General features: G+C 47.2%; 3 protein-coding genes across 3 annotated transcripts in view; 1 reads left to right on the top strand and 2 right to left on the bottom strand.

Annotated features, from left to right (window-relative positions):
- The first annotated feature begins 452 nt into the window (after window positions 1–452).
- On the top strand, window positions 453–5,190 carry LOC133971049 (keratin, type I cytoskeletal 13-like). The gene is made up of 8 exons (XM_062408230.1): window positions 453–956; window positions 1,586–1,668; window positions 2,069–2,225; window positions 2,554–2,715; window positions 2,805–2,930; window positions 3,600–3,674; window positions 3,754–3,899; window positions 5,024–5,190. The coding sequence occupies exons 1-8, from the start codon at window positions 453–455 to the stop codon at window positions 5,103–5,105; spliced, it is 1,335 nt and encodes a 444-aa protein (XP_062264214.1). The 3' UTR covers window positions 5,106–5,190.
- A 1,297-nt stretch (window positions 5,191–6,487) lies between these two features.
- si:dkeyp-113d7.1 (uncharacterized protein LOC407709 homolog) lies at window positions 6,488–12,108 on the bottom strand. Its single transcript, XM_062408227.1, has 3 exons — window positions 11,929–12,108; window positions 10,015–10,646; window positions 6,488–9,319 (listed from the first exon to the last, which is right to left on the bottom strand). Exons 2-3 carry the CDS (start codon window positions 10,459–10,461, stop codon window positions 8,198–8,200), a joined length of 1,569 nt encoding a protein of 522 aa, XP_062264211.1. The 5' UTR covers window positions 10,462–10,646; window positions 11,929–12,108; the 3' UTR covers window positions 6,488–8,197.
- Window positions 12,109–12,726: 618 nt separating this feature from the next.
- Window positions 12,727–21,465, bottom strand: part of si:dkeyp-113d7.10 (uncharacterized) — a 10,914-nt gene continuing 2,175 nt past the window's right edge. Inside the window, exons 2-5 of the mRNA XM_062408228.1 lie at window positions 18,829–19,122; window positions 17,858–18,253; window positions 17,511–17,731; window positions 12,727–17,387 (exon numbers count right to left, since the gene is read on the bottom strand). Of these exons, the coding sequence (XP_062264212.1) occupies window positions 17,151–17,387; window positions 17,511–17,731; window positions 17,858–18,253; window positions 18,829–19,122 (1,148 nt within the window). The 3' untranslated portion in view covers window positions 12,727–17,150. The remainder of the gene's footprint in view (window positions 17,388–17,510; window positions 17,732–17,857; window positions 18,254–18,828; window positions 19,123–21,465) is intronic.

The raw sequence follows: 21,465 nt of genomic DNA, 5'->3' as shown, positions 1-21,465 counted from the left end.
CAGTTTAGTTGGTGGGAGATGTTCATCCAACAGAGACCAAAGAACTGTATTTCCCTGGCATCACTTCTGATGCGTGGTCAGAGAAATACAAGCTGCTGGTGTAAAACCTCAATGTGGATCCTCCCTGGAGAACCCATCTGGGCCTTCACAGTGGAGAGCGGCCTTGTGGACAGAGATCTACAAACCACCGCTGACCAAACGAGCTGGAGACCTGCAGTGGAGAGCACTTTGTATCTGTGAGAGAATCTATCACTGCTTCTCAGACGGTTCCCGGTTCCTCTGTTTCAGCTGCTACAGAAGATATTCAACACCTGTGGGTGGGTGTGGCTCTTTTACTCTACCCCCCCCCCCCCCCCCCCCGCCCGCCTGAGCAGCAGCTTTAAGAAGGAGCGACCTGATCGTCTCCTCTCACTCGCTCCAGAAGACAGACCACTCCTGTCTCCTTCTTCCTCATGGCAACTGCATTCTCCTTCTCCGGCGGCAGCATGTTGGGGCGCTCGTCCCTCGGAGGAGACCTGAGCTCCTTCAGCATGGCGGGCGGAGCAGGAGGCTCTGATGTTAGAGTCTCTCGGGCCAGCAGGAGCTTCTCTGCTGGCGGCCGCAGTTTTGGCATCAGAGGTGGAGCAGGTGCAGCAGCAGGTTTCGGAGGTGGTGCAGGTTTTGGAGATGGTGCAGGTTTTGGAGGTGGTGCAGGTTTTGGAGGTGGTGCAGGTTATGGAGATGGTGCAGGTTTCAGAGGTGGTGCAGGGGCAAATGAAAGCCTCATTGGCAACGGGAAGTTCACCATGCAGAACCTGAACGACCGGCTGGCCACCTACCTGTCCAAAGTGGCGGCGCTGGAGAAGGCCAACGCCGAGCTGGAGCTGAAGATCCGACAGTTTGTTGAGAGCAAGGTGGGGCCGTCCACCAGAGACTACAGCAGCTTCTCCACCACCATCGCTGAGCTGCAGGGCAAGGTGAGGAAGAGGGGCATTCTGGGAAAGAAGATCATCCTTTCTTAGTCCAAAGGCTTCAGTTAGTAATAAGTAAGAATCAAAACTTAAGTGTGAGGAAAATATCAAATACACAAAACATATGAATTGGATTGAATTATAGTGTAAAAACAGGAAGAAGTTCACTGAGGTCATTTCAGCTTCTGATCTTCAATCCACTTTTTATTTCCTCTAAAGTTACAGAAAACTAAAATCTGCAGAAGCTGTTTTTTTGATCTAACTCATTATAACAGTGAGAAAACCTCAAATGGAATGAAATCTCAGAACTGTTGAGGGTTGAATACGTCGTATTCCATCTCAGAACTGGACAAACTTTTCCATAAATAACCAGTTTTTTAAAAGATCCTGATCCTGAGCTTCTGCAGGTCGACGTGTTCCAGGTGAGTTTAACGTCTCAGCTGCTTTTTATGATTCTAACTGAAACCGAAGAAGCTTCATGTTCATTGTTGAATATAATTCAGAAGTGACAACATATCGTACATGAAGACAATAAACCAGCTGTTTTTACCTTATGGAACAGGAATGTTTACAGATGTTAACACGTATGATTTTATTAAAAAAAATGTATTTTATTGGTATTTGTGTGTTTTCAGATCCAGGAGGCCATCATGACCAAAGGATCCATCCTGCTGAGCGTCGACAACACCCAACTCGCTCAGGGCGACTTCAGAGTCAAGTCAGCAACAACTTCCATTTTCTTTGTTTCATTCTCTTTTCTCGTCTTTTTAAATGTATATATTTTTTTTAACGTAGTTTGCCTTGACTTTAGAAAGTCTCTGCACCAGTCTCACCTGAGCTCTGCCGCCTCAGCGCACCCTGCTGGCTGCTGAGGGAACAGCAGCAGGTGGACGGGGCTCAGATCACAGGGGATGAAATGACTCATGGGAATAGTTATGAATATATGTAATAATACTTTGAACAATATATATTCAATTAATTGTTAGGTAATTAATGCAGTATCCTCTCAAATTTTACCAGACTATTTTTTCTCGGGTTTCATAGTTTAAAATATGTTTGAATATTATTTGATCCAAAAACAGCATCATTGATATTAATGCTAACCTGTTTTCCTGCAGGTTTGAGAACGAGCTGTCCATGCGTCAGTCGGTGGAGGCCGACATCTCCGGGCTGAAGCTGCTGCTCGGGGACCTGGGTGTGGCCAAGGTGGACCTGAGCATGCAGCTCGACAGCCTGAAGGACGAGCTGGTGTCCATGAAGAAGAACCACGAGGAGGTGACCACGCCCACTTCATCACCATGACTCTTTCCTGATCAGCTGTACATTGTGACATCATTAGCCACGATGAAGACTTTTCATTTTAAATATCTTTGAACCTGATTCGTGACGTTTGTAGACATTTCTTGAAAAAATTATTTTTAAAGGACATTTATGATCGAATCACCTGGAAACACTGAACTGACCCTGAAACCAAGAGCCACCCTCAAACAGCTCTTTGCCTTTGTGAGGTCCCAACAAAATGTCTCCACAATGACGGTGTATAACCAAATAACTCTAGAAAGACAAGCACACACACACTCTTACCTTCTTCACGCTCCTGCAGGACCTGGTGTCGATGCGGACTCAGATGAGCGGCCAGGTGAACGTGGAGGTGGACGCCGCTCCTCAGGAGGACCTGACCAAGGTCATGGAGGAGATCAGAGAACACTACGACTCTGTAGCCGCCAAGAACCGCAGAGAGCTGGAGTCCTGGTTCCAGTCCAAGGTGAGGAGGAGGGAACGTGTCGGCTGAAGAGGACCATGAAGGAACCTGCACGTCTTCACTCGTCTGTTTGTTCTTCCTCCTCGTCCCAGTCGGAGGTTCTCAGTAAGGAGGCGGCGACCACCGAGGTAACGTTGAAGTCTACGACGTCGGAGGTGAAGGAAGTGAAGAGTCAGCTCCAGGCTCTGGAGATCGAGCTCCAGTCGCAGCTCAACATGGTGAGACCAGTGTGAACACAACCCTTCAAACATGAGGTCTTTTTCATTGTTTCCACCAGAAAATCCTGCTCTCTGATTGGACATAAACCAGTGGGTGGTCATATTGGAAAGAGGTTTGTCAGAGTCAGAAGTCCTCTGCCTTGATGGAGCACTTCAAAAATACAATTCAGTTCAAAGACCAGAACTTGAGTGCTGCTGTGATTAAATTGTGTTAAACTTTTGAATAAAACCGTATTTCATTGGATATCGTGAACCGAAGCCAAACCCACGGATCTGAGCCCGAAAGGAAGATGAAGCACCGAATGGAGGATCTCAGAGCTTGATGAGCTTTATCCCCATTCAGTCAAACAACTAATATTTCACTTTTTGGGTAAAAAAAATGTTTATTTTATAATGAAATTATTAAATAATTGCAACGGGTCAATGAGGAGTCGTCAAGAGATTCATGTGAAAGAGGAAACACTGTAGTTCTTTATCAACTTCTCAACTACAGCAGAACAGGAACCTATTCACTCTGGATTCCAGCTCCGTCCTCTGACATGTCCGTCCTCTGACATGTCCGTCCTCTGACATGTCCGTCCTCTGACATGTCCGTCCTCTGACATGTCCGTCCTCTGACATGTCCGTCCTCTGACATGTCCGTCCTCTGACATGTCCGTCTCCCTGCAGAAAGCATCTCTTGAATCCACGATGTCCGACCTCCAGGCTCGCTACAGCATGCAGATGAACGGATTCCAGATGCAGGTGAGTAGTTGTCGGGGTCGATGATAAAGTGACTCAGCTCCGTGGAGCATCAGCACTGACACTGAGTTGACCTGTGCAGGTGGGGGGGCTGGAGGAGCAGCTGGTGCAGCTGAACGCCGACATGGAGAGACAGTCCCAGGAGTACCAGGCGCTGCTGGACATCAAGACCAGACTGGAGATGGAGATCGCCGAGTACAGGAGGCTGCTGGACGGGGAGGGACTCGGGTGAGAGGACATTCACACCTTCAGTCCAACATGGCCGATACTTATATTAAACTTTAATTCTATCTTTTGGCTCTTTAATAGTTAAAGAGACAAAAGGAGGAGAAAGAACCAGCAGGGGGCGACTCCTCTGGTAGTTTCTATAGAAAGTGACTTCTCACTTTCTCACGTCGGTCAACATTCAGGAGTTTCTGTCTCAGTCTCTAGTTTCAAGTCTTCTTCAAACACTTCTGCTTCCTTTTCAACCATGTGGTGACGTCACTACACCTGAATGACCAGCAGGTGTCAGTGTTCTCTAATCAGATTGATATGATACAGCTTCAATTGGTTGCCATGTTAACACCATGATGCATCACTAGCAGCATCAGCACCTTCAGGCACAGTACTCCACAGTACTCCACAGAACTCCACAGAGATCCACAGTACTCCACAGAACTCCACAGTACTCCACAGTACTCCACAGAACTCCACAGAACTCCACAGTACTCCACAGTACTCCACAGTACTCCACAGAACTCCACAGAGATCCACAGTACTCCACAGTACTCCACAGTACTCCACAGAACTCCACAGTACTCCACAGAACTCCACAGAGATCCACAGTACTCCACAGTACTCCACAGAACTCCACAGTACGCCACAGAACTCCACAGTACTCCACAGAGATCCACAGTACTCCACAGAACTCCACAGTACTCCACAGAACTCCACAGTACTCCACAGAACTCCACAGTACACAGATCTCCACAGTACTCCACAGAGATCCACAGAACTCCACAGTACTCCACAGTACTCCACAGTACTCCACAGAGATCCACAGTACTCCACAGAGATCCACAGTACTCCACAGAACTCCACAGTACTCCACAGAACTCCACAGTACTCCACAGTACTCCACAGAGATCCACAGTACTCCACAGAACTCCACAGTACTCCACAGTGCTCCGGACTGAGGAACCTTTCACACCTGATGTTTAGAAACACATGTGAAGCCTCGTCCAGACTGACCTTCATGACACAGGGAATCAGAAGGAACCGTGTTAGTGAAGCTGAGAGTTAAGACATCCTGGAGTTGAGGTCCACTGAAATGTTCCGGACTAAACCGGTTTCTCATGCTTTGTTCTTAGATCTGCCGGCTCGTCATCTTCCAGCGTAACCACAAAGGTCACCTCAAAGGTCATCACAGAGGTCATCGAGGAGAGCATCTGAGACGTCGGACCGGGTGGAGCCACATCTCAACCCATCACCCAGCTGACGAGGAGCGGCTCTCACTGGTTTCCAGTCACAGAATGAATCTAACTTCATGGTTTGAGGTCAACAGCTTCTGTCTGAATAAATCTCGACTGAACTCAAAGTGTGTTTGAATGTTTCTGAAGAGGGCGGAGCTGAACACCTCAGCAACACAGAATTCAGGATTCAAACTAGAACCTGATGAACATGTGAAACATCTCGTCTACACGTCAATGAACACACAAACTAAATCAGACGAGCACATAGGTTCAACAGACGTGTTCCTGAAGCTTCAACCACATCCACACGCTTCTCTAAACACAGCACAGCAGCTCACTTGGTTTTTAATACTCACAAAAAAAACATTTGATACAAACTCAGGGAAAAAACACATCTCCTTTTAAAATGGAGAAAGAGGTGAAGCCTTTACCCACAATCCCCTGCACTGTGCACGGTGAGCGCCGGCGGCCGGTGTTGGTTGGTTGCAGAATGCAGATGTTCCTCCTGCCAGGCTGCTCGATAATAAGAGAACAGAGCAGCTGGATGAACGCTCTTCATCATCTTCATCTTCATCAGCTCAGGTGAAACACGGACAGATTCGTCCACGTTCATTTGCTTGAATTTAAACGTCATCAATTGAAGCTCGAACGTTGATTGAGTCACACACAAACTTTACAATAAAAATCAACATGTAATGTAATGACACAACTTGAACATGTTTGCCTGCTAAGATGCTAATGTGTTAGCATCTTAGCATCCTGACAACAGACGTTGCTTTGATCGATCCACAACAAGCTGCTCAGCCAGTTCCTAAAGTTCCCCTAGTGTCCAGTGAGAGCTACTACACCCATAAAGTGGGCCCAGTTTCCCACAATGCAATGTGGGAGACTTTTGTATAACAAATGGTTACGAACAAAGCAAGATACCTATTACCTCCCATCATGCATCACTCTCACTGAATGAAAGGCACATGTGGGACAGACCAGGGAAACTTGTGACACGTACCAATGTTACAACATTTTTCCTTTTTCTTTTCTTCATCTTTTTAAGTTCGGGGTCAAAGTTCATTCAGCTAAAGCAAAAGATTTGTAAGAAAATAAATAACTTAAGACATGGAAACAAAAAATTGAAAACCTCAAAATTAACAACCATCGGTTTTTACAATTATCTCTTCATTGCCTAATAATGACTATTTAAACCTTTGTAATGATGATGCAGAACCAACAGTTTCCTGTTACATATAATATATATATATATATACACATCTCCTTCCTGCAGAGAATCAGTCCATCTCACATGATTCATCAACAAATGAACAGAATCAGTTTGAATATGAAGAAACAAAACAAACAAAGCAGATGTTCCATTAGTTTCTTTAATAATTCTCTTCAGTACAGATGCTTCATCAACTTTACCTGTTTTGCTGCTGTTTTAAATGTTATCATTTTTTAGGAATAACTATCAATAGATTTGAACACAGTGAGCGATCTGCGAGGGGCTGGAATGATTTTCATTTTTCTGCTATAAAAACTTAAGGAATGTCGTATCAGCCGATTATCAAACAACAAAAAATATCAAAATGATATCATCATTTTTACCAACACAGTAACAGAGTTAACATCTGCAAGTAAAATACTAAACTGGCAGCAAGTATTGAAACAGAAGAAGTACTGGCACTTTGTTGTACTCAGAGTTAAAGTACTTTTACTGCGGAGGAAACTGAACCAGGACCCGTTCGCCTGTTTCACGTTCTCAGACAAGACGATGACGGAGGAATAAAAACTTCTCGTTTTATCGGAATATTTTTTCTGATTTGAATCAGAAAATAAACAAGAAACATCCACAGCAGTAAATAAAGATGGATGCCATGACGGTTCCCTAAAGTGAAGCCAAATCATTTTGATCCATCAGTATAGGTCATCAACTCCTCCATGTGAGCAGATGGGACACAGACCAAGCTGAAACTTAGAGTATAAGACGTTGTTTGTGTTTAGTGATTTATGTACGTTTGATACATCAAGTGTTTGCAAACGTAACTTCACTCATTCTACACTCGTCCGCTCAAACCTGCTGCTGCGTCTCCACCTGAACAGATGTCACTTCCTGTTAGGCAAATTTCTGTTGACAAAGTTTCAACAAGTCTTACAATGACCGTTTGTGTTCCACAATTACATAATTCATTGTTTTACTTCAATGAAATAGTTAAATAAGAACTATATGAAAATAATATTGTAAATAAACCAGTGGGTAAAGTAAAAGTACTTTGGTTCAGGTTGGTCCCAGTGACAGGACACGCTCACACTGACAAAAGTATGTGGACACGTGGGTCAGACAACCTCCGGCTTCAATATCGATCTCTGTCAACACAAACACACGTCACATGACCATTAACATCCACAGGTCATGTGATGTAAACAGGAAGTAGATTGTCTCCTCTGCAGCTGGTTGCTTAGTAACAGAATCTCCTCTGAAGGAGGAGCAGGGACGTGTTTTCTGGAAGTCGAGTCATGTGACTGATGAGAACCAATCAGGACGAGAACGTCTGCGTCCAAAGTCTCAGCTTCTGTTCAGACTCAAACACAGAGTTTTCAAACTGAAACGAGACCAGTTCACACCGGTCTGTGAACCAGCAGGTGGGAACCAGCAGGTGGGAACCAGCAGGTGGGAACCAGCAACACTTTGTGAAACTCTGGATCTTCACAGTGAACGAGGTTCCGCTCAGTTTCACTAAAAACATACAAAAGGAAGTTTCTAAACTTCAGACGTGTTTGTGCTTGTTTCAGTGAAGTACTTTAAAAATAAGTTCCCACTCTGACCAGTTAACAGATTATCTACACACCCCTCAGTCTCTCACACACAGTACATAACACGTGCGCACGCACACACACACTCACTCACAGACACTTGCATAAGAGCAAATCAGTCGGTCCACCCTGCCACATATATAAAGAGCACAAAAGGTATTAAAATGTAAGAAAGATTCATAAGGAAAAAAAATGTATAGATAGCATTTATAAAAAAAAGGAATAATACTTTGTTTTTCCGCAAGATTAAAGGGTTCTGACATTCTCTTAACTACTGTCACTCCCCCCGCTGCTGCTGCTGCTGCTGCTGCTGCTGCTGCTGCTGCCCGTGTCCGTGTGTTCTCGTTTGTGGATCTGCTCGTGAGCTTTGAGGTGACCCGACTGGCTGAACGTCTTTCCACAGTGGGGGCAGGCGTACGGCCGCTCGCCCGTGTGGATCTGCTGGTGGGCCTTCAGGTGGCCGAGGCGGCCGAAGCTCTTGCCGCACTGCGTGCAGCCGAAGGGCCGCTCGCCCGAGTGGATCTTCTCGTGGGTTTTTAACACTCCGGAGTTGCTGAAAGTCTTTCCGCACTGCGAGCAGGTGAAGGGCTTCTCGCCCGTGTGGATCTGCACGTGGTTGCGGTAGCTGGTCTCCTTGGTGAAGCTCTTGCCGCAGTGCTGGCAGCAGTAGGGCCTCTCGCCCGTGTGGCTCAGCTGGTGAGCCTTCAGCTCCTTCGACTGGCCGAAGCTCTTCCCGCAGGTGACGCAGATGAACGGGCGCTCGCCGGTGTGCAGCCGCTGGTGTGAGCGCAGGTCGTCGGCCTTGGTGAAGCCTTTGGGGCAGTGAGCGCACACGTACGGCTTCTGGCCCGTGTGAATCAGCTGGTGTCGTTTCAGGTTTCCCGCCTGGCCGAAGCTCTTGCCGCACTGCGAGCAGGTGTAGGGGCGCTCCCCGGTGTGGATCCGCTGGTGGGTTTTCAGGTTTCCCAGCGTGCTGAAGTTCTTCCCACACTGTGTGCAGGAGAAAGGCTTCTCCCCCTGCATGTTACGAGCTTTCCTCACCGTCGGACTCTGGCCCTTGGTTGTGACGAGCAGTCTCCCCCCCGCCTGCCCGGCCCCCTCCCCGGACGCCTTCCCGTCCTCGGTCGGCTGCAGCTCATACAGAGCCCCGCCTCCAAACTCAGGGTCCGGTTTGCCAGCACCGTCCGTGAGCAGGGTGTCCGGGCGCAGCTTGTTGAGCTCGGTGCGGAGCTCGGCCATGTGGATGGACTCCAGGGCGTTGTGCTGCAGGTACGTGGACATGGCGTTGGATTCTGGGTACTCTGACTTCAGGGAGCTCAGCTCTGTGGTGTAGTAACACTGCAGGTCCACATGGTGGTCCGACTTGATGTAGTCCAACGTGTCCGTGACCTGCAACAAGAGAACGAGACGCTTCAGTCAGTGTCTCCACGCTGGTAGTGGTCATGTGACTGATAAGAACCAATTAGGAGGAGAATGTGGGCGTCGGTGTAATTGTTTACAAACGTCTCAGTGTGTGTGTGTGTGGGGGGGGGGGGTAAGATACACAAAAGGTCGGAATTCATCTTAAACTCATTTTAGCAAAATGTATAAACTCGTCACTATTTCCTCAGTTATTTATTCCATTTAATTATTTTATTTTGAAAGTGAAGCAAAGTGGTGACCCTGTTGGCAGATCAGTTCTGTCTGTTCCAGCTGGTTAGGGTTTACATGATAACATTTATATTTCTTGTTTCTAAATCTTATTATCATAACCTGATCCCTATCTGATTGGTTCAGCCACCTTACAGAGCAGCTGATTGGTCCAAAGGTTGTAATCTTATAAATATATAGGAGGCTCAACATATCCCATAATTAATCGCGCTTCAGTGACCAACTGTGTTTCAGAGGAGGAAACGGCATCTAACAGCAAGGGATTTATTTCAGAACCATTGATCCCTCTCCGCCTGTTGCTGTGGCGGCTGTAAAGAAGAGACAAGCTGGGGACAAGAGGCCGACAGACGTCTGACTTGGGATCAGCTGACGTCGGCTGCGTACACCAGGTTCTCTGCAGGATGCAGACGCCGGGTTGAGACACACATCGTTACCTGGGAGATGTAGTCGAACACGGAGCTGGGCTCGTAGTGCGACTTGTAGTCCAGCTCCGAGACGTCGCTGTGGTCAAACGGGCCCAGGTGGTGGCTGCTGTGGAGGCCGTGATGCTCTGCCTTGATGTAGTCCAGGCCGCTGATCTCCATCTTGATCTGGTCCTGGCCCAGCTCCGCGGTCGACAGCGCCTGGATCTCCGACAGGTCCACGGTCCTGATGGGCTCCAGGTCTCCGTCCTCCGGCTCGCTCTTCACACACGGCAGCATCACCAGCGGCTCGGCCACTTCTGCCGCCAGCGAGCTGAGCGTGGGCGTCGGGCAGTCGGAGGAGAGGAGAGCGAGAGAGGGCGTCGGGGCAGAGACCAGGGAGGGTTCCAGGGGCGGGGGGGGGGAGCTGCAGTCAGGGGGCAGACCAAGACTCAAACACTCGCTCTCTAAGTCTGTCATGGTGAGGGGCGGAGCTTATCCTCCTCACCACGCTCGGGTCAACACCTGCAGAGTTGTTGAGGACCACCTGCGTCCTCCACTCCCCCCTCTGTCTCTTCAGAGACCTGACCAGAGAGGAGGGGCTGGGGGGCGTGTCCCTGACTCCTCTGGGAATCAAACGCGGTCACCGGCCACACCTGACCAGGCTGTAGAGACACAATGGAGATCACAGTTAGTATATATTCATCATGTCAGTTGCCATCTGCACGAGACTGAACATGAACAGAGACCCACATGGCCTCCCGTCAGGAAACAAGACTTTGATCAAAGTAGAAAGAAGTCGCCTCAGTTCACTGAGCTCCACCAATCAGCTGCTGAGACGGAACGTGATGATTCCAGTCACATGACTCTTCAGCACCTGGATCATTACAGTGTCTGATCAATAGCGTATTAGATCTTTAGAGTGTTGGATCATAAGTGTATTGGATCATTCGAGTATTGGATCATTCGAGTATTGGATCATTCGAGTATTGGATCATTCGAGTATTGGATCATTCGAGTATTGGATCATTCGAGTATTGGATCATTAGAGTATTGGATCATTAGAGTATTGGATCATTAGAGTATTGGATCATTCGAGTATTGGATCATTCGAGTATTGGATCATTCGAGTATTGGATCATTAGAGTATTGGATCATTAGATCATTAAAGTACTGGATCGCGTCTTTGTCTCAAATGCCAGGTTCTGTTCTCAGAGTGTTTAACGTGCGCGACACGAACAACCTGAACCTTTTCTGTTATGATTCTATAGACTGAGCAGCGGCCTACACATACACACACATACACACACACACACACACAAACGCTCACACTCGCACACAAACACACACAGTGTAAACAGTGGAACAAAGACACCGGGAGCAGCAGCAGGCAGCAGCCGGCTGCCGGTGCACCGCAGCGGGCCGTGTACCTGCCTGCTCCCGCTCAGGTAGCCTCCTCCAGGCGCCACGCAGCCTCCGCACAATCCCTCAAAATGGTGTCTGTGATTTATTGTCTGTCAGTTCCACATCTCAACTTCAGCCTGAAACAAACCAACTTTAACGTTCAGCGAGCCCCGGGTCGGGAGCGAGGCGGCGGCTCCACAAAGACAGGGCAAGGTGCCATGAGTAGCTCCAGCAGCTAGCCAGTGGCCATCTTGTTTATCACGGTGCAGCCTGCTAAGCTAGCAGCGGAGCTAGCTGCTGTTAGCGCGGGGGAAAGTGAGAGTGAGGCGGGCAGCAGCGGCGGGCAGCAGCGGGGCTGCTAGCCGGAGGGACGCAGCGGGGAGCGGCTGACAAACAAAGAAAGAGTCCGGGCGGACAGAGCCAGGCGGCGGCCGACGGGAGGCCAGCGGGAGGACTCTGCCAGAGAGCCCGTTAAACAGGCAGGAAACCGGGCTGCACCGGAGCCGAGCTGCGGGACACGACGAAGGGAGAGCGGCTCGTTACCTGCGTGAGGTCCGGGTCATGGCCGCCTGTCCTCGGTTCGGTCCGTCACTGAAGCTCCCTCCGCTGGACCCGCCACGTCCACCTCAGCACAGCCTCCTCTCCTCCTCTCCTGATTCCTCCCTCCTTCTCTCCTCCCTCCTTCTTACCTTCCTCCTCCTCTCCTGATTCCTCCCTCCTTCTTACCTTCCTCCTCCTCTCCTAATTCCTCCCTCCTTCTTACCTTCCTCCTCTCCTAATTCCTCCCTCCTTCTTACCTTCCTCCTCCTCTCCTAATTCCTCCCTCCTTCTTACCTTCCACCTCCTCTCCTAATTCCTCCCTCCTTCTCACCTTCCTCCTCTCCTGATTCCTCCCTCCTTCTCTCCTCTACTCCTGATTCCTCCCTCCTTCTTAACCTCCTTCTCTCCTCTTATCCTGATTCCTCCCTTCTTCTTACCTTCCTCCTCTCCTTCACACCTTCCTCTCCTGAGCCCTCCCTCCTTACCTTCCTCCTCTCCTGATTCCTCCCTCCTTCTCTCCTCTACTCCTGATTCCTCCCTCCTTCTTAACCTCCTTCTCTCCTCTTATCCTGATTCCTCCCTTCTTCTTACCTTCCTCCTCTCCTTCACACCTTCCTCTCCTGAGCCCTCCCTCCTTACCTTCTTCCTCTCGTGATTCCTCCCTCCTTCTTACCTGCCTCCTCTCCTGATTCCTCCCTCGTCTCTCCTCCCTCCTTCTAACCTTCCTCCTCCTCTCTTCTGTGAGGAACAGTGTGTTTAAACATATATACATATATATATAATAAATGAGACTGGTCAGACTGGTCGTTGAGAACATTTATTGGTTTTGAATTGAAACACTAGAAAGTCCCCGGCCTCAGAGAGCGGTCGTAGAAAACAGCCCGGCCTCGACGTCCTGCTGTGTCCCGACTTCATGTAAATGACATTCAGACGGTGAACATTCTCCGTTTCACTCGTTAACGTAAAAAAAGTTGGCAATAATTGTCACAAAAGGTCAAAGGTCAGATCAATTTCGAGTTGATTTTCACATCGACAGAGTGGAAATGATTATTTTTTTCATGCTCTTACTCTTGTCACTCAACTTCAGCACTTTTTAGATTTATAAATAGGAAACTCTTCGATTTGGTTTTATTAGAGTGCTGATTTACAAAAAGGGCACATTTTATCAAAAGTATTGCATAAATCCAAACACAGATGAACAAACAAAAGGCCGTCCATCGAGATTATATAGGGAGTTAAAAGATTTAAATAATAACAATTCAAAAAATTGAACGCCGTTTCCCTGTGAATATTAAAAATAATAAAACATCCCTTTCATCTCCTTATTCTCACATTTGTATCAAACAACACAAGGGCCTCTGATTGTTCCCTGAGGAACCCCGAGGAACGTTTCACAAACTGCAGCTGTACTTCTACAACTGACCACACGGGGTCCTCTGGGTTCTCAAGCTTTGTCTGGGCTCCCTGGGAAATTCTTCAGCCGCCCTTCTTCCATTTTAATTCACTTCTTCACAGCCTTAAGTTTTAACTCAAGAGGCCGAACCAAAACATCGGGAGAACCCAAAACCACTTTTCAGAAAACTGCCAACAAACGTATGTAGATCACAGGAATCGTGATCGCAGGTGGGTTCACATCAGAGTCTGGATGCGTCTCAGGGCTGAAAATAACCCATTTCAAATTCAAAAGAGATTCTGTGAACGTCTTCAAGAGAAATGCATCTGGTTGAAATGATGAGAACTTCACAACCATCCAACGAGGCTCAAAAGACGATATATAAATGAGGTGAAAAGATAATTAACATTAAAAGAAAAAGGTCTTTACGATATTCAAGATTGTGTGTTCATGAGAATTTTATAATTTCCCCCCAATTATGATCAACACTTCTGTATTTCTTTTTTATTTGTGATTCAGTGAAAATGAATCCGCTGGTAAAAACCAAAATGTCAAACTTTAAAACAGTTGTGTGGTCTTTACTCGAGGATTCAGAAACTGAGACGCATCCCAACTGAAACAGACAAAATAAAATCAACACGTTAATGTGGTCACATGTCGACGTGAGGTAATGAGGTCTGTGTGGAAAGATGAAAAACAAGTTTGACACTTGAAATTAATCAAAAAAATGAGGTAAGTGAACACGAGTTTAACTGAAAGTGCAACGAATCACATGGGGACGCTCGGAGTTTGCAGAGAAGCGGTTGGTTAATTCAGATATTAGCGAAGCAGACGACAAGCTTTAGCTATTTGAGCAACATTCAGAGGCAAAGACAAGCTAACGAGCTAACGAGCTAGCGAGCTAACGAGCTAGCGGGAGTCACGATCCACTGAAATCAAACCTTCAGGTTGAATTGAGTCAACATTTTTCGCAGGTGGTTTTAGATTTTCTTTTTGCACATCATTGTCCATTTTGCAACTGTGCTTTCATCAACAATAAACTCTCTGCCCCTCGGCAAAGATTGATCTTCATATTGTTTCAAAATGAGTAAAAACAAGTGTTCACTAGGAAACGTGTCAATCTGCACAGCTACAAGCAGAACACGACAATCAGAACACCGTCGCACAAACGAGAAGACGACACGTGAACATCTCCAGGATGAGATGGATTCATTTCTGTCCTGCTGAGAATCAGTCGCTCGATCCCGTGAACATCTGTGTTTCTACTTCTTTCATGGTTCGACCTTTGACTGACATGCGACTCATGTAAGAATTTAATATTCTTTAAAAACGTTTCCAGATCAGTCGTCTGGACTCGAGATTGTGACGCTTGTCTTCACAAATATTTGTTGTGACATGATCACGCTGCTGGTAACAATAAGCAGGTTATTTATTAATTTATTTTTGCAGTAATGCATATATAACAATAAGTAGAAAATAAAAGATATATAAAATCGAAAACACAAAGTATTCCAATACTGATATTGGCATTGATTGCCATGGCAACGACTTACGCTTTGAAACCTTTAATCTGCCGAAACATAAACGGTCAACGTAGACCTTTTGGGGGGGGGGGCTAGGCTTGGGTATAAAAATATTATCAACGCCTACACGTGTCGTAGCGACGTCGGCGTTCTGAACGCTGCTCGATCAAATCGACGCTTGGTTCTGATTCTGTTAGAAAAATATGAAGATTGTTTGTCTTTGATCTTTTTGTTCCAATTCTGCACCTCTGGATTCCTTTCATCTCATTCAGAGACACAGAGTTAACACTTATTGTTTAAAGTTTAAACAATGTGAAAATAATCTTCTAATAAACACTTGTGTACATTTTTGCCTCATACACAAGTGTTTTCGTTAAAAAACAGCTGATCGGACATAAAGAGAAACACAATAAAAAACCATCGGTTTGATTTCTGTTTTTTTTTTCTTTCGAATCTTTAAAAACTCTTCAGACCAGACAGAAAAAAGTCTGGAGAGTTTTGAACCTAAAAAGTATTTATGAACTAGTTTATAAATGGAATCAATTCTGCCAGAAAAAGAAAAGAAAAACTTTAAGAAATATGCAATATAATAGAGTAAATGAGAAAAATAAATGATTCTCATGATCCTTGTTTCCCTTTAAATCAAATTTCATTCAAATTCTTTCTCTTAACTTCTTGAGATTTAGAATTTTGTGGTTGGATTTGATTGGTTCTGATATAACTTCTGTTTTTCTTCTTGTGGCAGAGTTGTTCTTCCGTACAGGACAGGGTGAAGGTAGCTGAGGCGAGAAGCGTTTTCAGTTTGTGTGTCAGGAGGTATCGTGTGTTAGCATGAGGTCACTGAACCAGAGATTAAAACCTTCTCTTCTCTAATCTCATCATCAGTTTAGTTTGAAAAGTAAAAACTGTACATTAAACGTAAAAATGATAAAAACAGCTGATTCACATTCAACGAGTCCAAACCAACGAGGCCACTGGCCACGCTGGTTTTCCTGTACAGGCGCCGACACCAGAAATCCACAGATGTGGGAAAAAAATGAAAAATATGTCGAAACCATAATCCAAAAAAACAGAAAAAGAAGAAGAATAAGAAGAAGAGGTGAAGTCTGGAGGAAAAAAAGGTCACTTATAAAAAAGAGGCGTGAAAGTCGCCACAGATCACATGTTCCTGTGGGAGTGGCCGTCCTCGCTTCACACGCTAACAACTGAATCACAGTCAGGAACGGGAAACCACGCTCCACCATAAGACTGCTAAGGGGAGGAGCCTCCCCCCCCCCCTCCACAAGAGGCTTCTGGATGTTTTACAGCAGGAGGTCAACCCGGCCTCTCCGCCTTCAGGGTTTCATTTCTTTTGAAGTTTAGACGTTTTGTTTTTTTTCATGCTCTTAGAGGAACAGGAAACTATTTGTTTGTTTACTGAAGCCGGAAAGAAAACGAGATTCAGATTGATCAACGTTCAAACTTCTAGTGTTAGAGCAGAGTTTCAGGATCATGTGACCTTCCACCAGGGACCCTGATTGGTTCGCAGACGTATCACTGATGAGGGATAGACCGATTGTATTCGTGGGTCTTTTATTATTGACGCTGGGACGACATTCATACTAGTGTTTAGTTTATTTTTTCATTTATGCAAATTCATTGTTGTTCATTGCGTCACAGTGGAACTATTTAAGAATCTCTTGATTATCTCCACGATATTCCCGTGTGTTTTCTACACCATTTCAAATTTCATTTGTTTCTTTAGAGACAGTTTGTCTAAGTGGCCCAGATAAGGAAGTGAGATGAAGGTTTCATTCGTTAACATTCAACGATGGCGCAGCGAATGGCGGCCACGCTATTGTGCGCTGTCGTGTTTTGTTTATTTGAACGGTCTTCAGCTTCGACCATCGCATTGTTTCCTTTGTTTTGTGTTGTTATGTGTATTCTATGTAAGAACATTGAGAGCCACTTCACCATGTCAAATTCCTTATTTGTACAACTTACTTGGCCAATTAAACCTGATCCTGAAATAAGTAAATGACTTATTATTTGATATAAATATTTTAACTTTCTAATGAATCTTTGCATTGATCCATATATTTGAGGTGAATCTCGTGACTCATCCTGCTCTCTGGATTTGAACCAGGTGTGTGTGATGTTTCTTTACAGAAATCGGTCGCGCCCCGTTTGTACCATCACTTTGAAGAATGTGGAGTTGAAGGTCACGTCGCAGCCCAAAGGGTCAGGAGATAGTTCCATCTTCTCCTGGGTTAGTGGCTCCTCCTCTGTCAATGGTCAGTTTCCAGTTCAGCCCAGGAGACCGGCCGGCCTTAGGCCCGGTTCCCAGGGTGCTGGGTCCGGATGTGGCTGTGCAGGCGGGTGGCTGAGGAGAACCTCTTGCCGCAGTCTGAGCAGCGTAGCGCCGGTGTGGCGCTGTCGGGCGGAGACGACGTGTCAGCACCGGCGGTCTCAGTGAAGTGGGTCTGGCGGTGAGCCTTCAGGAGAGACATGCGACTGAACCTCCGCCCACACTCGTCACACTCGGACCAAACCCTCCGCCGCTTCTTCTGCAGAGACACGACATCATCAATCAATACAACACCATCTGTCTCTGTCACAGGAAAGTTAACAAACTGCTGTCTGCTGAGTGAAAGAACTGCAACAGGAAGTTTCCTTCAGTCCTCCCTCACCTTCCTCCCTTTGTCCTCCTCCTCCTCTTCCTCCTCCTCCTCCTCTCTGGTGGTCTGGCCCGATGGCTCGGCGTCCTCATGGCAGTCGTTGGCGCTTTCATTGGCCAGAGCAGCCAGAGTTTCATTGGCACCGGCATCCTCATCATCTTCCTCGAGCAGCTGAGACGGAAGAGTCAGAAGACGGTGAAGCATGGACGCCGAAGAGCGACGCCCAGATGCACCTGGAGGGGGGGGGGGGGGCAGGTTAATCACCTGGTCAAACTCAGAATAAAGTTCAGTCCCTCTCTCTCATTATTGGAAACTTTATGTGAAGCCAGCGACAGTCAGGAAGCAGAGATGTAAGTTACCTGAACAGTGGGCAGCGGCTCTTTGGGTGAAGTTTCCTCCCCCTCCTGTAGGGCTGGGGGGGGGTCCAGTGGTGGCGCTGGCGGGGTGGTCTCCTCTCCTGGTGCTCGTCTGACCATCTGTGGCATCGTCGTCGGGAGAAAACACCTCCATGTCCTCCAGAGGGGTCCAGCGGGGGTCCTGCTGGGGGGAGGAAGGGGAGGGCTCCAGGGTCACTGAGGGGGCCGGGGGGGGCTCCATCCGCTCAGCCCCACCCTCACTCAAACTCCTCCCACCTCGGCCTGCACCAGCGAGCTCTTTAATCTGCCAGACGTCACTGCACCACTTCTGACCAAAGACCTTGTCCAGGATGGGAAACCAGTCCTGAGAGACGGAGATCACCGAGGGACGCTCGGGGTCTGGAAGAAGGGAACCAGGAGAGGAGGAGTGTTAGGACAAAGATAAGAAGAAGGAGAGAGATAATAAAGTTGGAACTAACAAATCCATAATATTTACTGATTTGTAACAAATGATGACGTGAACAAAGTGTCAGTCACACAAGGTTCCTCCGGGTGGCGCTCTCACCTGAGCCACGGGTGAAGGAGGAGCTGGGCTCAAAAGTAAAGATACATATTCTGAATAGAGAACTTGATTATAGTCCTTAATATTTTAACCATCCAGTGTAATTGTTTGCTCAGAATAAAATCTTTTGATTCATGTTGAAGCTGCTCGACCTGGTTCCGGATTCAAACTTCAGACCTGAGACATTCTGCAGACGCTCACTGTGATTGGTCAGGGGTCAGCCATTCTTTAACCGTGTGGTAAACTTGAGCCGTCCTGTCTCATGTCCATCCGTCTCTGGGTCTCCATGGTAACAGGTGTCTCACGTTCACCTGGACCCTGCCCTCAGTTCCTCCTCGTACCAGCAGTAAAGATGGCCGACACGAGTAGGTCCCCGTCAGAGCGGGTTTGGTCACATGGTTAATGAACTCACCCTCCGCTTCTGCCTTCTCTTTGGACACCGGGACCTCGGCCAGCTCCTCCCGAGCGTCCTCTGAGCCGCTGGGGGACACAGAGTCGTTCTCTGATCCTCGCCTCCTGCCGGCTCGCCCCTTCTCCCCCCCCCCCCCTCTGGTGGAGCCCTTGTCCAGTCGCTCCTCCAGGACCTGATGCTCTCGCTCCATCTTGGTGATCTCCAGCAGGAGGTCGTCAAACGACGCCTCCACGATCTTCGTCAGCTCGCGAACCGCGAAGTTCAGGACCTGCTCCATGACCGACTTCAGCTGGTCTGCACGAGAAACACAGAAGTTCAGCACTGATGAAAAACTACACACTGGCTAATACACTAAGTATGTGTGTGTGTGTGTGTGTGTGTGTGTGTGTGGACAAAGTTAAACCAGGGAAATAAGTCAATTCACTAATGAGCATTAGACTCCACCCCATTTATTCCAGAATTTAAAAAAAATAAGGGGAGGGTCTGTCCATATGGTCGCATGTATGTGCAGATGGTTACATGTATGTGCAGATGGTCGCATGTATGTGCAGATGGTTGCATGTATGTGCAGATGGTCGCATGTATGTGCAGATGGTCGCATGTATGTGCAGATGGTCGCATGTATGTGCAGATGGTCGCATGTATGTGCAGATGGTTACATGTATGTGCAGATGGTTACATGTATGTGCAGATGGTCGCATGTATGTGCAGATGGTCGCATGTATGTGCAGATGGTCGCATGTATGTGCAGATGGTTACATGTATGTGCAGATGGTTGCATGTATGTGCAGATGGTTGCATGTATGTGCAGATGGTCGCATGTATGTGCAGATGGTCGCATGTATGTGCAGATGGTCGCATGTATGTGCAGATGGTTACATGTATGTGCAGATGGTTACATGTATGTGCAGATGGTCGCATGTATGTGCAGATGGTCGCATGTATGTGCAGATGGTCGCATGTATGTGCAGATGGTCGCATGTATGTGCAGATGGTCGCATGTATGTGCAGATGGTTACATGTATGTGCAGATGGTTACATGTATGTGCAGATGGTTGCATGTATGTGCAGATGGTCGCATGTATGTGCAGATGGTCGCATGTATGTGCAGATGGTCACATGTATGTGCAGATGGTTACATGTATGTGCAGATGGTTACATGTATGTGCAGATGGTTGCATGCATGTGCAGATGGTTACATGTATGTGCAGATGGTTACATGTATGTGCAGATGGTTGCATGTATGTGCAGATGGTTGCATGTATGTGCAGATGGTCGCATGTATGTGCAGATGGTTACATGTATGTGCAGATGGTTACATGTATGTGCAGATGGTCGCATGTATGTGCAGATGGTCGCATGTATGTGCAGATGGTTGCATGTATGTGCAGATGGTTACATGTATGTGCAGATGGTTACATGTATGTGCAGATGGTCGCATGTATGTGCAGATGGTTACATGTATGTGCAGATGGTTGCATGCATGTGCAGATGGTTACATGTATGTGCAGATGGTTGCATGTATGTGCAGATGGTTACATGTATGTGCAGATGGTTGCATGTATGTGCAGATGGTCGCATGTATGTGAAGATGGTTACATGTATGTGCAGATGGTTGCATGTATGTGCAGATGGTCGCATGTATGTGCAGATGGTTACATGTATGTGCAGATGGTTACATGTATGTGCAGATGGTAACATGACCACCATGTCAGAAATTATCAGTTTTACAGAGATTAAATGAAGTAGAAATAAAAAATAGTTTTCAGAAAACATAATCAGAAAATCTTCGACTTGTCTGAGAATCTGTCGACAGTGAAGATTCATCTGTGAGCGCTGCTGAAACCGAACCTCTGGAACTGGAGCCCAGCTCACTTTATGTTCCGTGTCAGAGTAACGACGTCGTGACACCGTGCACAGTCAACGTGTAGCACACGAGCTGCATCCATCACGACATGAGATCAGCAGGAGCACAGCTACTAGATATAAATCACAGGAGCTCAGAGTTCCTGCTCTGAAGGAAGCTGATTCTAAATCACACGTCCACCTGGTGGTCACGACTGGACCTGCAGCCGCACGTCCTGCTGAGTTCAAACACTGGAACACAATCTGACCTGAAAGCTGACACGAGATGTATAAAGACCATCAGCGTCTGTGTGTAAGGAGATGCAGTGGGTCTGTCAGATCTCAGTGGGGGGGGTTATTTAATAAGTGACACTAACTAAAGCACTGCCCCCCCCCCCCCCTTTGTTTCTCTCCACAGTGAGTCTATACCAGAAAGAAAGCTTAGCCTAGTTTTTGATATGTCGAGGCCTAACAAAGCGGTGTGACCTTTGACCTGAGCGTGTTGAGGCCACGGCCTCATTATCTCCCCTGCGTGTGTCCCTGGGCTCCTCTGGACACGTGGCCTCTCTTTGCTTCTGATTCAGTCACTCGATCCTGGTTTCTGTTCAAATAGAATCCTGACTTTTTTCTCCCTGTCAGATGTAATTCGCCGCCCTGAGTTCACCCGTGGTCATGGCGTGTTGTGGTGCTGGCCTAGTTTTTCGGGGAGGGGGGGGAGTGAGTGAGGAAGCTTTGCGTGTCAACAGCATGTTTGCGTTTCAATGCGCAGATGTGTGCATGCATGTGAGAGAG

This window comes from Platichthys flesus, chromosome 16 (assembly GCF_949316205.1).
Source record: "Platichthys flesus chromosome 16, fPlaFle2.1, whole genome shotgun sequence".
In the NCBI taxonomy this organism is placed as follows: domain Eukaryota; kingdom Metazoa; phylum Chordata; class Actinopteri; order Pleuronectiformes; family Pleuronectidae; genus Platichthys; species Platichthys flesus.
This window is presented reverse-complemented; position numbering and strand designations above follow the sequence as displayed.

Coding starts and splice junctions, on each gene's coding strand:
- LOC133971049 (XM_062408230.1), top strand. CDS start 453: ATGGCAACTGCATTCTCCTTCTCCGGCGGCAGCATGTTGGGGCGCTCG. Junction 957..1,585: donor TCGCTGAGCTGCAGGGCAAG/GTGAGGAAGAGG, acceptor GTGTGTTTTCAG/ATCCAGGAGGCCATCATGAC. Junction 3,900..5,023: donor CTGGACGGGGAGGGACTCGG/GTGAGAGGACAT, acceptor CTTTGTTCTTAG/ATCTGCCGGCTCGTCATCTT.
- si:dkeyp-113d7.1 (XM_062408227.1), bottom strand. CDS start 10,461: ATGACAGACTTAGAGAGCGAGTGTTTGAGTCTTGGTCTGCCCCCTGAC. Junction 9,320..10,014: donor TGTTCGACTACATCTCCCAG/GTAACGATGTGT, acceptor CTCTTGTTGCAG/GTCACGGACACGTTGGACTA.